Below are 14,605 nucleotides of genomic sequence, written 5' to 3'. Positions count from 1 at the left end.
ATATTGATGAACCTGGTTATGTTTTCTCATTAAATCGAACTTGTGGGACACTGGCACTTTTAACATATGGAAAAGAGCACCCTAACACCAAGGAAGTATTATTTTAATTATGCTTTATTCAATGGTCCTTGAAATAGCAGAAGACCTGCTTTTTACCCTTTAGTGTCACTGTTGCTTTCTTTTTGGATAAGGAGCAGAGATATCCCTTGACATTAAGTGTAAGGATGGCCTTTATTTGCTTTAAAAAAAAAGTTACAAAGTAAGGAAGATCACTGTAGTATTGAACAGATTGCATTGTGATGACCAATTTTTTCATTATTTTATTAGGTGTACTCTGGTTACCAGTATTTCAGTTAATGCTCACTTAGCTTACAACAGTATAGACTTCACTCTTTGACCCAAGCTTTCTGAATTGAACTGTCCTGAGAATTTCCATTAGGAAGTAAAGTTTCAGGGAGCAGATAAGCAGTTTGGTTTAGCATGTCAACTGCCAGCATAAAGGAATCTTTAAACTTCGAGGGGTGGAGTTTTGGCTGTCTTAGCTTCCAGCAGCCATGCATTTACAGAGCAGCACAAAGAAGCTGCCCCCCCCAGCCAGCAGCATAGCCCAGCTCGAGAAAGCTGTATATGGGACAGCACTGCTTGTACTTCCATGAGGGAAGGGGAAAGGCACCCCCAGAACTGATGCTCAGCCGCAGGGACGCCTGACAGCCCCTCAGGAACACGGGCCACCAGCTGTGACAGCCAGCAGGCTCAGAGGTGCCACTCTTCATGTCCTACACAGTTAGCAGTTACTGCCACCACAACAGCTTCTCTCCAATAGCTTGCAGGAGTGGGGCACCCACCTCACCCTGCAGTTGGAATAGAGGATTGCTTTATGCTGGAAGTCTAGTAAAGGGATGACAAAGTACTTGGGGACATGGACAGCCACTGATGAAAGGGGCTATTTGGAGTAAGTGTTACAGACTGCAGTGCCACACAAGCCATGGTTGATTCACTTGGAGACTTTTTACAGTTTAATCTGCAAGCAGAACTGCCCTGTCTCATTCACCATATCACATCTACTCCAATACAGATAGAAATTCCAAGGGGTAAGGTGGATTTCACTGTGGAAGGCTTTAAATGACAGTATTACAGTAGAAAATACAGGAGGTAGAAGGTAACTGAAAGGACAAATGCAGGTTAGAGTCAAATCTATAACAGCTCCAGTAAGCTACTTGAACATGGTTTTAAAAACTAAATCCAGTATTTCAATTACTATAGAAAACAGTTAAAATAAATTGCCATGAGAGCCCTTATATCATGCTTGATACAGGGAGGTAGGATGTAAGAATCAGAAGGACACATGAGACATGACACTTATCTACAGCTCCTGTTTGCTTTACTGAGGACAGAGTTTCTCAGGTCAGTCACCTTCTTCAGCTTCAGACTCCGACTCTGCAACAGAGACACCTTGTCAGCAGCCTGCCCACAGGTCAGCCCCCAGCCCCGAGCTCACTGCTGCCCTGCATCCTGCATAAAAGCTGCTGTTGGATCCACATGGATTTCACAGGCAAGCTTTTCTAGCCAGTACGAGGGTAGGGGACACTCTTGTCTTAGAGAGGCAATTTAACATCCCCACCCTTGGCCACACAGTGTTATTGCACCAGGGTTCCCAAAATGAACAAGCTCCACTTGTGAGCTAAGCTGCTGCTCACCTTCTTCAGCATTCTTGAGCCATTCAACAAACTTTTTCATCTGCTCCAGAAAAACACTCTTTCCTTTAGCAAGATGTGCATCTTTGTACCACTTCAAGATGGGTTCTTCACTCAGAACTTCAGCTGTAAGATGTGCAAGAGCAGTGAGAAACCCTGACTGGCAGCCTTTGCTTCCCCCCCTAGAAGCATCACATGCTCCTTCTGTGGGTACGGCTGGACAGACTTGCACTAGGAGAGGCTCCTCTTTTAAAATTCTGAGAGCTGTGCATTTTGGATTGGCTGCTGGGATTTTCCTGAGTACTGCATCTAGGAGCTGCACTTTTGCTCCCACTAACAGTCTGGGGTATTTCAGATTTATTTGAGATGGCACACACTCTAAGGATTTCAGTTAAAAGCTAAGAACAGATACAAATTCTTTAAAGTCAAAAGCACACCACAGGAAGTGTTTAGCTGTTTTTAAAATGGTACGATATAATCTTCAGTTTAACAGCTGCACAGCATGTTTTTTAGTAACACCTTTTATGAGACATTAAAAAGAGAGCCTACAACACCCCAGAACATGGTGGTGGTCTCCATCTATGGCTGTTCACAGTCAATCTTCCCTAAAGGACTTACTAGGACTGAAGCATTCTGCTTCAGAAGTTCCAAAACACCCAATCAACCAAAACAACCCCTCAAAAACCCCACAAAACTCCAAAACTACAACCCCGCAGAAGTTACCTTTATAGAAGAGCACCACTATTTTCTGGAAGGCCTTCATGAAGTGAATGTTGTCATAACAATACTCCTGAATCTTCAACAGAAGAGTCAGCTCTGACTGACCTTGGGTGGTGAAGGCAGCAAGTAGAGGGCTGTATTGCTGTAACAAGAACAAATTGGCACACACAGAACACTGCACATGTACTGCCTGACTAGGCTGGTTTCACAGTCTCCATCAGCCACTGCTTATGAAATTTGCAACCACTGCCCCACCCCAGAGTGCTCCTGCAGCAGCCATGCTGCCTCTGCCCCAGGAACCTGGCCTGTAATACTCTCTGCAATACAAGAGAAAGAATTCCCCGTCTAATGCTGTCTCTGCATTAGCAGGGTTGTTACAAGGCTTTAACACTTGAAAGGGAGCTCGAGACAGAAGGAAGCACAAGCCCTACCCAAGGGGTGCAGAAGTCCATAGTGAAGTTACAATACCTTCAAATGCTTAATGGCTTGCTCTGCTACCAGCTCCTCCTTTTTGTTCCATTCCACCGTGCTCATTACACTTGACCAGATTATGGCTACCACAGTCTGTTCCGAGATGTTGTTTTTCTTCATCTCCTCCTTCACGTACAAGATGATCTGCCAGTTAAGTAAGAGTCAGCACAAAGACCACATATGGCACTAAGCTAAATTAAAACTTCTGTTCTGAAGGTAACCCAGAAGGTTTCAGAACCACACACAACCTCCTTCATCATACAGCAGAATTTAGGACATTAAGGAAAGGCTACAAAGCTAATACCAAAATCCCCTGGTCCTAATTTTAATTCCTGGTGAGAGCTAAGTTCAGTATGAGAGACAGACACACACACAGAAAGCACCTCCACCTCATCTCCAGACAAATACTTACATCCTTGAACGGATCTCCCCGCGACATCTGCTCCTGCAGTTCTTTCTGCAGCTCCTTCCGAGCTCCTATGGATTGCTGGTTCCGAACATACTCAGAAAGTTCTTTTAGTCCTGCTTCAGTGAAGTACTTAGAGAAGTGTTCAACACTTTGTTTGTTGGCTGGGAAGAGTTCCTGAAAACAAAGTTTACAACTTTTTTGTGAAAGAAATGTGTGTTGAGTACCTTGCTGGCAAATTCTATTTTACTAAACTGGCTTAAGCAGTAGGAGAGTAATTTCAGTGGTACTCACCATCAGTCTATTATCCATGTTTACTTTGCGAAGACTGACAGCCACTGCATTAATATCTTTCTCATTTATCCATGATTTGAACAGCTTGACAGCAAAAGCTGCAGAAACACCTGTGCAATAAGAATAGTACTGTTTTTAGTGACAGTACTAAAAACAAAAAACAAAGGGAATCATAAGGCCCGAGTTCAGGGCACCTAGTCTGTCAGACCCCTGCTCAGAGCAGCAGCAGCTGTGCTCCCAACAACCCTAGCACAGTCTGCAGAACCCCTCCCTGCCTGAGGATACTGCAGCGTCCAGCACACTGGACTTCTCTTACCATTCAGGGACATGAAGTCTTCCTGTACTAAACTTGACTCTCCTTGCTGCAATTTAGGAAGAAACCTAAAGACATGACACACCTTTTGCATGCTGAAAGGTCCCTCTCCAAAATACAATACTGCCTCACTGGGTAACACTAGTGATGGCAGCCCCCAGTGTCATGCAGGCAAGTCCTACACACAAGCTTTCTGAAAAAACTCATTTTCTGAAGTCTTAGCAAGACCTTCCAGGTTGTGGGGCAGCACATTTACCTTTGCTAATCCTGTAGTTAATCTATAACCAGATGAAGCTAGAGAGCTGCAAGGAGTATTGTCTTTGTAATACCCACCTACTTGTCATGGTTCTGTCCCCCACCATCTTCCCCTGAAGGAGGAGTTGGGCAACACTTACCTTCTTTAACCAAGTTCTCATTGTAAAGACTGTTGAGAATCGATGCATTCAGTGTCCCATTGGCCAGCAGAATACCCGTCAGCATGGCCAGTTTGTTCCGCTCAGATTCTGAGAACCCTTTCAGGAACAGCAGCAACTGCAAGAGAAAGTAGAAGAAGAGTTGCCCTAAAATTATCATCTCTCACTAAACTTTGGACACTCTGTGTTAAACATTTTTGTTTCAGTCAAACTGTTCAATTAGCAGAAGCACTGGTAGTCTTCTCCACTAGTGACAGCAGCTTGCTGTTCTTTTATTAGAAACTTAGAAGTGTTGTATTTTAATAATCCACTTTATGCTGTAACTCTTCTGCAGTGATTAACTAGCAGAATTTGAAGGTTTATTTGTCTGCTGATAAACACTGTGATGGTTTCACTCTAGGCCTTCCTGGAGACCTGGAGTCCAATTCCCTTGGACTAGGGAATTGGATTTTAGGGCTCTCAAACCATGACAAACACCCACTCCATACCTTTTTGACTTCATCCTCAAAGCCTTTCTCCAGGTACTTGTAACGCCTGATGAGCTTGTTAAAAACCTAAAAAGACAGATCATATTATTTTTTGCTCTAAACTATCATTCAATTACAATTTTAAAAAAACGAGTTCAGTAAAGTGGGTCTGAACTCTACAGAGAACTTTTAGAACACTGCTACTCTTACCACTTCCAGTATGCTTCTTAAAGCCACATATTATTCTTACCCAAACCTTCAACTACACAAACATTTCATTTTTGACCACTAAACAGTTTTAAGTTAAATTGTACTCATTTCAGAACTAACCTGAGCAAATGCTTGCATGGTTTCTAGGTCTTCCTGTGCTGCAAATACACAGACGTTTGTGCGTGTCATGTCGTCTGCCAAGGTACCACCTGGGGCTGGAGGAGGATTTCAGCATTAGTAGTGTTACTGCCCAGGGAGAGTACTGACTAGTCTCCACAGTAAGAACTCCAGTTCCCAAAACATGCAACACATTGTCCTTTTGTGATGCTGAATGACCTGGCCACTGAAGATATCCCTACATTTCCATCTGTTCCACTGCTGCAGTGGAACTTTAAAATCAGTACCTCAGATTTGAATATTTAAATATTCTGGCCCCCTACTGCTAAGTGGATTGGCAAAACATCTTGTTTACACGTGACTAAGTTAACATGGCCATGTAAGTGTCTCTTCTCTTAAAGGGAACCACTGAAACTGCTTAATCATAGCAAGTGTCTCTAGTGTCTGCAGCAATAGTGCTTTGTAAGTGCCTTTTACATGACACAGTAAGTCACAATAGGAGACTGAAACATGTAGAGATGCATGTTCAAAATTCAGTGCCCCAGAGATGAGTTTGAAACTTGAGGTTTTTTTAGGCTGTTTCACTAATGAAGGTGCATTCAGGTCACCAGCTTCACTGCCAGCACACCTCATCATGGATTTCTATGCCATCCTACATACAATGGAGATCCTTATGTTATTAGCCAGATACATGGCTTTAAAAACAGAGATGAGTATTAACAGTAATATTAAAAGGTGGTAAGGCAACAGGATGTCAGTTTTTATTCTGGCCTCATCTGACTGAAGATCAAAGTCAGTCTACTTAGCTATGTGTTAGAGAGGGACTTGAGTAAAGGACCCCATATTACCAGTAACGCAGCAATGCCTTCTTCCCTTCCCTCTCAGCCTTATTCCTAGAAGAAACACTTCCTAACACAATATGCACTGGTTAAGACTCTTAAATGTAAACCCACATATCATAACAATTACAACCTGTTAGGTGAGCAGCTGTTCCTCTTTGCTCTTTACACACGTGTACATGAGTTTATAAGACTTTTCGTCATCACATTTCACTTCCTCAGTTCCCTGTGTTTTCTGCTGACTCAACCACCCTCTCATTTCTCACTCCCTGATGTCTGCTAGAGCCCATAACCCACTGTCAACAACAAATGATTTGTAATAGCATTTCTAAGAGCACTTCAGATTCTTCTGTAAACAAGTTTCCTTTCCAAAATAAGAGGGCAGGATGCACAAAGCACAGGATAATGTCAGAATCATTCAGGGCAACTCCACTGGTCTTGTGACCACAGAGCACACACCTGAAACAAGCATTCATCCACCTCACACCATCAGAAGTGAACTTGACTAAAGAGTCAAGACCTACACCTGGGAAAAAAACCCCAAAAAACAAACCAACAAAAACCAACCAAACACACAATCAACCAACAAAAAATGCCAAACAATCCAATATCTTTTTTTAAGTCAAATTTGTACAATCTACACTTTGAAGAACGCAAACAGACTCAAGTAAAACTGCAGGAGGGTATACAGAGCATTTCTACAGTAACTGCTTAGTCACCAAGACGGTCATATAGTCTACCACAGATAACTTAAACCCTGTTCCACACACTGAACGGGCTCTTTAGCAGAGTTTTTACACTGAAAGAAAACTGAGCTTTTGCAGAGTCACGTGAATGAAGCTGACAGCAGCCACATCAAAAGGACTTACCCAGCATTCCACCAGCCACCAGGATGTCAAAAAGTGTTTCTGCATAGCGGCGATAGTCAAGTTTTGCACCAGAAGCATCAAGAAACTTTGCTACTGCCTCCAAGTCAGTGCCAGTTTCACTTAAACCTTGAATAATACAGTCCTGGAACTGAGTAGGGTCAAACCTCTCTTTTTCATCTGTAAAGAGAAAGTGTTGAAATATAATTTCTGTACACTGTTTTTTGGTTTTTGTTATTTCAGTCTTATTAAAAAAAACAAACAAACTAAACCAAATTTGCACTGACAAACTAGAAAACTGTATTAAGTAGCACAAATAGTGACTTAATAGCATAGCCTGAAATGAATTTCAGTGGCCAATACAGCAGTGAGGAGTCTTGCTGCTTTCACTTCCCTGTTCAGTCAAGGCTGGGAGAGAGGGTACCAAAAGCTAGAACATTGCTTAGTTACTTCTAATTGAATTCTTACCATATTTTCAGAACAGTTGTTCACAATGATCATTACTTGATAATAAAGCTTACCTGACTTCTCAGTTTGATTCTTATACCCCCATTGACATGTTAGATCACTCTTTCCTCCAAAACAGGTGACTCAGCTCATGCTAGAACACAATTCTTAATACATGCCCCTATGATTTTGTACATTTGACTCCATTACTGTTTCATTTCAGCTCTTTGGGCCTCTCACTGTTTTGGAAGAAATACTCTGACTGACAAGCTGAAGTTAGAGTCATTTGACAGTGTTCACTTTTCAGCTATGAAGACCATCCCCTCCTTTTAATATGGAATTAAATGAGTCTGAAGTAATTGCTTTTCCTCAGGTGCCTGGGGGAAATGCAGACATATGAGCTAACTTAATGGGCTATAACTGCATATCTATTTAGCATCCCTTGTTGTTGTTAAAGCAGAACACATACTTCTTCATATCTGAGATACATCTGCTGATCATTGCCTTGTTTTCACTACAGGTAGGGCGTAGTCAAAATGCAACAAATCCATCCATGTAACTAACAGAAAACCTTAAACAGAAGTAGTCTTTAATTTTGCTCATCTCTATTTGTCCTTAGATTATGCAAACCATGCGATGAGAAGCTTTCAAAGATATAGAACTCAGCTGCATATCTTATTTGGAGTGCTGTCTACAACGGCTTAGCCACTTCTGGTGGGTTAGCAACCTAGCTGGCATACTGGTGTCCTGGTGTCCATGCAAGTACCCACACGTTGGTAACAGCTGGGTGGAAGTCTGGAAATACTGGATCAGTTATCTTCCAGGACAAATCCACAAAGCTCATTGTTCCAGCAGTTGCTTGAAAACAAACTGTGGTTAAAAAGAGACTAAAAGCCAAGCCACTAGCATTTCCTCTGCTGGACAGACTAGATTGAACTCTCTCACTCAAGAGTTTCCCAAGGGGCTTTGACATTAAAATAGGTTCTGTAAATCAAAGCATACTTCTGTACATGCAGAATCCTTAAAGCTGCCTGTCTGAGCTGGAACACTGCTGGTATCCTAGTAAAACAGTATTGAACAGGAACTCTAAGAGCTGCACCCACTTCCTCTATGGGTTTAAAAAAAAACCCCACCAAAATACTAAGTTATTCATCGCGCCTCTTCAGTCATTAACTCTTCATATGGAAGTAACTGTGCTCCTACAGAGACAGGCATTTGCACATCCCACACCTTGGGCTTTTTTTGGATGTTCGCTGGGGAGTGGGTCTGTTTGTGTGATTTTGTTGTGGTTTTTTTCTGTTAGTTTTTTTAAATTAGGTATTCTTATAACATTAAGGGGACAATGTAACTTTTATCCAGTGGCTAGGACTGAAATCCTTATTACGTTAGATGCTCCTTTGATGCATGTATCAACCTGCAAAAAGCCTGTGCTGGAGCTCCCCTGTAATTCCGGGTTATCAGATACTTCTGCTTTCAGGCTAAACACACTTCACACGGTTCCAGAATGACCGTCTCCTAAGCCAAGCTTATCACAGTAAATTCGGCAACAACTCTTACTGCCAAATATGTTTGATTAGTGCAGAGAACGCTGCAGCACCCAGAGTCGGCCTCCAGACTCTGCATTTGGCATGCTCTCACTTAAGGGAGTTTTGAGAAGAGCATAAAGGCACTGGTTTGTTTGCGGACACAAACTGATGTTTTACCGACCGCACGGCGCCGGCAGCCGGTCCTGGCAGCGGGCACGGCGCGAGAACTCACCTCTCTTTCTGGTTTTAAAACGCTGGCCCGATAGTGTCGGCTTCTGCGGCTTTTGATTATTCATAAAAGACACCCTGCAAGGAAACAGAGACACCCCTCAGGGCCCTGGCGAAGGGGCCGTGTCCTCCTGGCCGCCGGCCCCGCGGCGCTGGGCGGTGCGGGCGGCGCCGGCTCCCGGCACGCACCGGGCTCCGGGCGGGGGCGGCGCGGGGCGGAGCCGGGCCCGCCGCGGCGCCTCTGGCCCCCCGCCCCCGCCGCACGGAGCCCGTCGGGAGGTTCCCTGTCGCCGCCGCGCTCCCGGTGCCCGTGCGGGGGCGGACGGAGCGGGACCGATCCCCCCCCGTCTCCACCCGAGCGCAGCGCAGCGCGGCCCTCGCGGCCCGGGCTGCCCCAGCCGGCCCCGCCGGCCGCCCCCGCCCGCGCCCGTGTGCTCACCGACTTTAAGGCAGAGAGAAAACGCCCGAGCGGCCCGGAGCGCAGACGGGCGAGAGCGGCGGCGAGGAGCGGCGGCAGCGGAGAGAGAGCTGTGCGAGCGGAACCGACGCCAGAGGAAGAGGGAAGGGCCGCGCTCCGCCCCGCCCCGCCGGAGAGCATGGAGGGAAAAAGGGCGGGGATCGGTCCGGGCTCCCGCCCTGCCCTGGCCCTCCTCCGGCCGCAAGGGGGGACCCGCGGGGCTTGCGCGGCCGAGCCCGGTCCGGAGGGAGCGCGTCCGAGGAGAGTGCGGGCACATGAGGAGCGCCAGGGGAACACCGAGTTCTGCGGGGCACTGGGCATTAATGCCGGGTCTGCTGTGCTATTTTATCCTGGATTTGCTGTTGCAGTTTTAATAATCGCCTCGTTCCTCCCATCCTGATGATAACATCATCATATAAACACTTGACATATAGTAGTCTGTGCGGACAAGGTTAGCAGTTAAAAGCTGCTCACATCTGACACACAACAAAGTCTTTGAGTTCCAGAAGCACAGACCTTCTCTACTGCCGTTAACACAGGTTCTTCCACTAGCACTCATGATAACAGGTCTCATTCTACCTTCAGGCTGTGGGGCAGTCTGTGTCCATTAGCAAACAGCATAAACAAACCCAGTGTGTTAGTGAAGGGCCTGTAAGTACTTTCTAAAAAACATGCTGCCAAACTCGCCCAGCAGCACGTAACTGGAGACAAAACCAGCATACTGTCCATGCTGGTGTAGGACAGGAGCTGCAACTCAGTTCTTTGCTCCCCAAAAGGCCAAACCACTAAACTAACGTAGAGATCATAAGCTTCCTTCTAGACCTCACACAGCAGCAAATCTCCACCAGGCGTAAAGGATAATATTCCTGTGACTAAAGCTCTTGCAATGACCAGTTATCAGGTGTGTAAGTGGAACACATCACTGTGCTTCAGGAGGGGAAAGTGAGGTCATTCTTATTGTCAGTAGGAGCCAGATTTCACCTCATACCATTTTTGTTACTACTGCTTTCTTGAAACGATATTGGTTATAGATCCCAGTGTCACGAAATAGCAGGACAGCCTTACAAGTTTGCTTTTATTCAAGAAACATTTTTACAGGTTCCAGTTAACAGCCCGATGAAATCCCCAAAATACTACATTCAAAAATACCCTAAGGGAGTTTCAGAGGAAGGATTTTCACCTTAATATTTGCAAATATTTGTCCGTTCATTCTAAACCCAAGACCCTGATTACTTTGGTACTCATTCTAAACTGAGAGGATTTGTCTGAATCACAACTAAGTAAAAAGCCAAGAAGATAAATCAGAAATTATTAAAATTGCATTTTATGGAAAGGAACAAAAAGACATAATAGTTCCTTGCTGTCAGCTTCCTGAAGTCTTTGATATTACAGAACTGAAAAGTCTATTACCAGTTGAGCTTTTCCCATTAGCTGTAGTTTCTCACCATTTACCAAGAGAAATGATCAGGAAAACTTCACCCACATAAGCTAGAAATTTCCTTATTACTTGCAATATTAATTTACATGTAAAGGAATAAAATCTTGTTGTATCTCTACAGATTTAAATTAAACATGACTTATTTGAGGGTGTGTGCAGGTTGCACTCTCTTCTATACCGAGTTAATTTAAGCCTCACCCTTAAAATAAATGAAAATAGTCTAAATTTCTGTCTATTTAATGAGGATCTGAACTAATGAAATACCCATTAAGCATCTCCAGAGTTATTTCTTATGTTAGTGTTTTGGGTACACAATGACGTTAAATGTGTTCTTACTGTAAATTTTATTGCTTTGAACTATTAAATATCAAAGTCGAATATTGATTTGTATATATTACTATGTTGGCTTAGCTCAGCCATTCCCTTTTCTCCCTCTCAAATACCTTTGCACTTGCTTTTCAGTCTCCTCTCCTCATGGGGAAATGAGCATACAGCTGCCACCAGATCACTTTAAAAGCTCCTTTCTGAAATATTCTCTGTCAGAGTGCCAGTTGTTTGGCATAGCTCAGTTAAACTGTGAGCTGACACACTGTGATGAACTTCTGTTGTCATTGTTTCCCTCTCAATTCTGCTCCCCTCCACCTTTTCATCTACACATTGCTATGCAGGCCTGCTGACGGCTGCAAGGGGCAACCTCACCTGTGTTATGGTCACTTGAAGCTGGTACTGGGAACCTGTCCTGCTTTAACCCTTCCTACCTCCAGTACACCTCTCTTGCATCGTGCCCTCTCCTCACCTACAGATGAAAGCATCAGCTGTGTTCTGCTTCACCAATTTGCTGGAAAGAAGAAGCAAAACTGTGGATAAGGAAGAGGAGAAGAGGAACAAGTGATGACGAGGCAGTGAGTGAATAGCAGTGATTATTTTCCAGCTCTAGGAGAGGTCGAAGTTGATAGTGGTTCAAAGAGATCTGGTGGTAAGGAGCAGGCTTGAGGTAGGCTGCCAGGAAGCAAAGAAGCTTTACTGGTGTATTACTGTGGTTACTGTAGTGGTAATAATATATCAACGTCTAGAAATATTTGGTAGTATGTTCTTTCAGAATATCTCTTTTACTGAAATATTGATACATTGCCCATCACTAATTTGTACATTGTCTAATTCTGATCTTTGGGATTTTCATATGTTAGAAAAACAGAAAAAATAGATAACAACAGCTGTGACTCTCAAACTGGATGTAGAAGTGACAAAATGGTACTATTTCTGATCTGCTCTTCACTGCAGATATTTTCAGAGTCTCATGCAAATGCTTTGAAGTTCTTGAGTTAACTCCCCAACTATTCCAGTGTAGCATGAAACACATTAATGAGAGGTCTTTTACTTAGAGACTTACAATAGAACTGGTGCTTATATTTTGTTCTGCAAAGATGGTGTGGTATATATATGTATGCATGTGTGCATGTAAATGTTACAGTTCTTTCTTGCATGAATGCTTTTGATCAGTAAGTGGCTGAAGGAATCACCTGGTTGGTTGATTCTTAGGAAAGCAGTACTAAGCTATATCGATGGCCCATGGCTTATAGGTTCCAGGTTTGTCTTTTGGAATCTGAAATAAAATATAAAGAAAACAACATCATTTTGCTATGGGGAAAAAAGAACTTACTGTAATTCACAAATGCATGTTCCTTATCAGCCATGTAAATGTCATTGCATGCACAAAACTCCATTTTCCCGTGTTATAAAAGGTTGTGAAATCAACCAACTTACTTCTAGTTAACAGTGGCATTCTGGTAATTGAACAGGTAATTAAGCTCATATCTCCATAGCAGAGGTGAGCTCACAGCCTGAAAGGCTCAGATTAGAGGAACTGACATACGAGGTTCCATTATGCAATATGGTTTAATGATACTGCTTGAATCATGGAGGCCATGATGTTTGCAAAGAAATCCTACATTTCTGAGGGCATTCCTGGAGACAGAACATCACCTCCTGATGACTGGATAACAACTTCACCATTATTTAAATTCTGAGTTTTTCCCAAGTGTTTGCACAGCACTTAGCCCACAAAGGTTCTTAATCCTGGTTATAACTTCTATGAATAGGAGAAGTTCTATCACTGTGAAACACTTTGCTAGATATCCTGCACAGAAGGAAGCAGAAGTGGATGGATGTGGAATTCACAGCCCCAGCCTCCAGGGAGGTTGAAGTCAGGGAGTCTCTAGCTGGCTGCCACTGGAAGAGTGGGGCCTACAGGTCTGCCTGACCCAAACTGTGTCTCTCTTCATAGAGAAATTTTCAGTCTAGGGTACAATAGAGTTGTTCAAATTCAGCTACGTGAGGCTTTTTAAGTTTAAAGCTTTAATTAATGGACCTTGTCACAGTTTGATCGGATGTTTCCTATTTTCCAGGCTCCTGAAGCGTTTGTTTAGTTTGCTTTCTGACTGGATATGCACTGAAGGGAAAATGACTGGTAAACCCGTGCTGTTTATCTATTTCATAATTGCTCCTGTGCTTCACTACTTTGATTTTTTATTCCCCTTTTTTCTTTTTCTCTTCAACTTATAAATAAACAGAAATTTGGGTAAGTGACAATGTATTAAGCAATTTCAGATATCTGCTTTTACAGTGCCAAAAGGATGAGTGCATTGGAAAACCTGTGAAGTGGCTAAAGCTTTCATCAGAAAACAATGTCATATTGCTCATCTTGCCCAGCTTTCTGAAGAAACTCTTGTGTGATCACTGTTGGCTAGGGCAGATACGGGGAGGGAAGTTGGCTCCTGCCTCGGAGTCCTACAAAAATAAGTACTGTCCAGCAGTCTACTGCTCTGTCCTACTGCCAGCCCCTTGTGAGGGAAGTGCAAGATGTAGGAAGATCAGATTGAGACATTACTGTGGAAAGAAAGACACAGAGAACTGCAAGGGTGAGGGTGCATTTTCTTGCCATCCTCATTTTGAAGAAAGCAGAGGCAAAGCACACAGGTGGCTATAAAAATAACTTCAGTGACTGTGGGGGAAATTTCAATAAAAGGGCATAGTGCACCAGTTGTGCATTACCTGTTCCATCTGTGAGAGGGAAGATATTAGAAGATAATAGAATGTCAAAACCAGCCAGAGCTGGTACTGTATCGCACTTCAAGAGTGGGGAACTGTACCATTCTCAAACCTATGTATTATACCTACAAAGTAATTACAGTGTCTGAGATAGGCAGAAAATAGACATGTTGCATGTTTGTCAAAAAAAAAGAAGGTTGGGGTATCTAAAATCCATTGTCCTTCTTAGCCTGATCATTTCAGTGGCTGCTGAGTATCTCTCTTCATTCTAGAAAACAAAGACGATATAGCACGGCCTGAAGGTCTATGTGGAGGGCTGTCATGAAGCCAGCCTTGGACATGGATTGTATTATGGGAAGGATCATTGCTAGCCTCTGCTTTTTTTATAAAAATCAAGGGTGTGTTCACTCAAGCAGTTCTAGGAATACTTCTCATATCACGACACAGAAAATGAGCTTATACGAAGCAACGGGAACCCAGACAGTTTAGCCCATTACAGTGAATATCTTAAATTTGCACCCCTAGATTCTGTGGATGCCTCTGTCAGTGGTGATGGTCACATGTAAACATAAATCTAAAATGTTTTATTTGGGAGTGCTCCTGTTCACCCAGCCTGTGTTTTCACTCCATATTGTGACAAGACTTGGATGC

At 43.5% G+C, this 14,605-nt stretch overlaps 2 protein-coding genes across 5 annotated transcripts in view; both read right to left on the bottom strand.

The window, feature by feature from the left end:
* Positions 1–212: 212 nt before the first annotated feature.
* On the bottom strand, positions 213–9,605 carry BZW1 (basic leucine zipper and W2 domains 1). 2 transcript variants are annotated; one of them, XM_064662024.1, is made up of 12 exons: positions 9,451–9,605; positions 9,016–9,089; positions 6,814–6,990; positions 5,109–5,203; positions 4,800–4,865; positions 4,294–4,429; positions 3,586–3,695; positions 3,298–3,468; positions 2,883–3,029; positions 2,418–2,556; positions 1,698–1,820; positions 213–1,437 (listed from the first exon to the last, which is right to left on the bottom strand). In XM_064662024.1, exons 2-12 carry the CDS (start codon positions 9,077–9,079, stop codon positions 1,406–1,408), a joined length of 1,260 nt encoding a protein of 419 aa, XP_064518094.1. In that variant the 5' UTR covers positions 9,080–9,089; positions 9,451–9,605; the 3' UTR covers positions 213–1,405. The 2 variants fall into 2 exon arrangements, with proteins under 2 accessions (XP_064518094.1, XP_064518096.1); XM_064662026.1 differs by lacking the exons at positions 9,016–9,089; positions 9,451–9,605 and having other exon boundaries at positions 5,198–5,203; positions 6,814–6,891.
* Positions 9,606–10,529: 924 nt separating this feature from the next.
* LOC135417567 (aldehyde oxidase 2-like) overlaps positions 10,530–14,605 on the bottom strand; it is a 45,806-nt gene continuing 41,730 nt past the window's right edge. The window contains exons 35-36 of one of the 3 annotated variants that reach the window (XR_010432109.1): positions 13,958–14,079; positions 10,530–12,509 (exon numbers count right to left, since the gene is read on the bottom strand). Coding sequence is in view for 2 of the 3 variants with exons in the window: in XM_064661975.1 (XP_064518045.1) it covers positions 12,456–12,509 (54 nt within the window). In the remaining variant the exon portion in view is untranslated. Of the gene's footprint in view, positions 12,510–13,774; positions 13,793–13,957; positions 14,080–14,605 lie in introns of those variants that run through there. The other 2 variants (XM_064661975.1, XM_064661978.1) reach the window with 2 other exon arrangements.

Source organism: Pseudopipra pipra, chromosome 7, assembly GCF_036250125.1.
Source record: "Pseudopipra pipra isolate bDixPip1 chromosome 7, bDixPip1.hap1, whole genome shotgun sequence".
NCBI lineage: Eukaryota > Metazoa > Chordata > Aves > Passeriformes > Pipridae > Pseudopipra > Pseudopipra pipra.
Note: the sequence above shows the minus strand (reverse complement) of the source record. Positions and strands in the feature narration are given on the sequence as shown.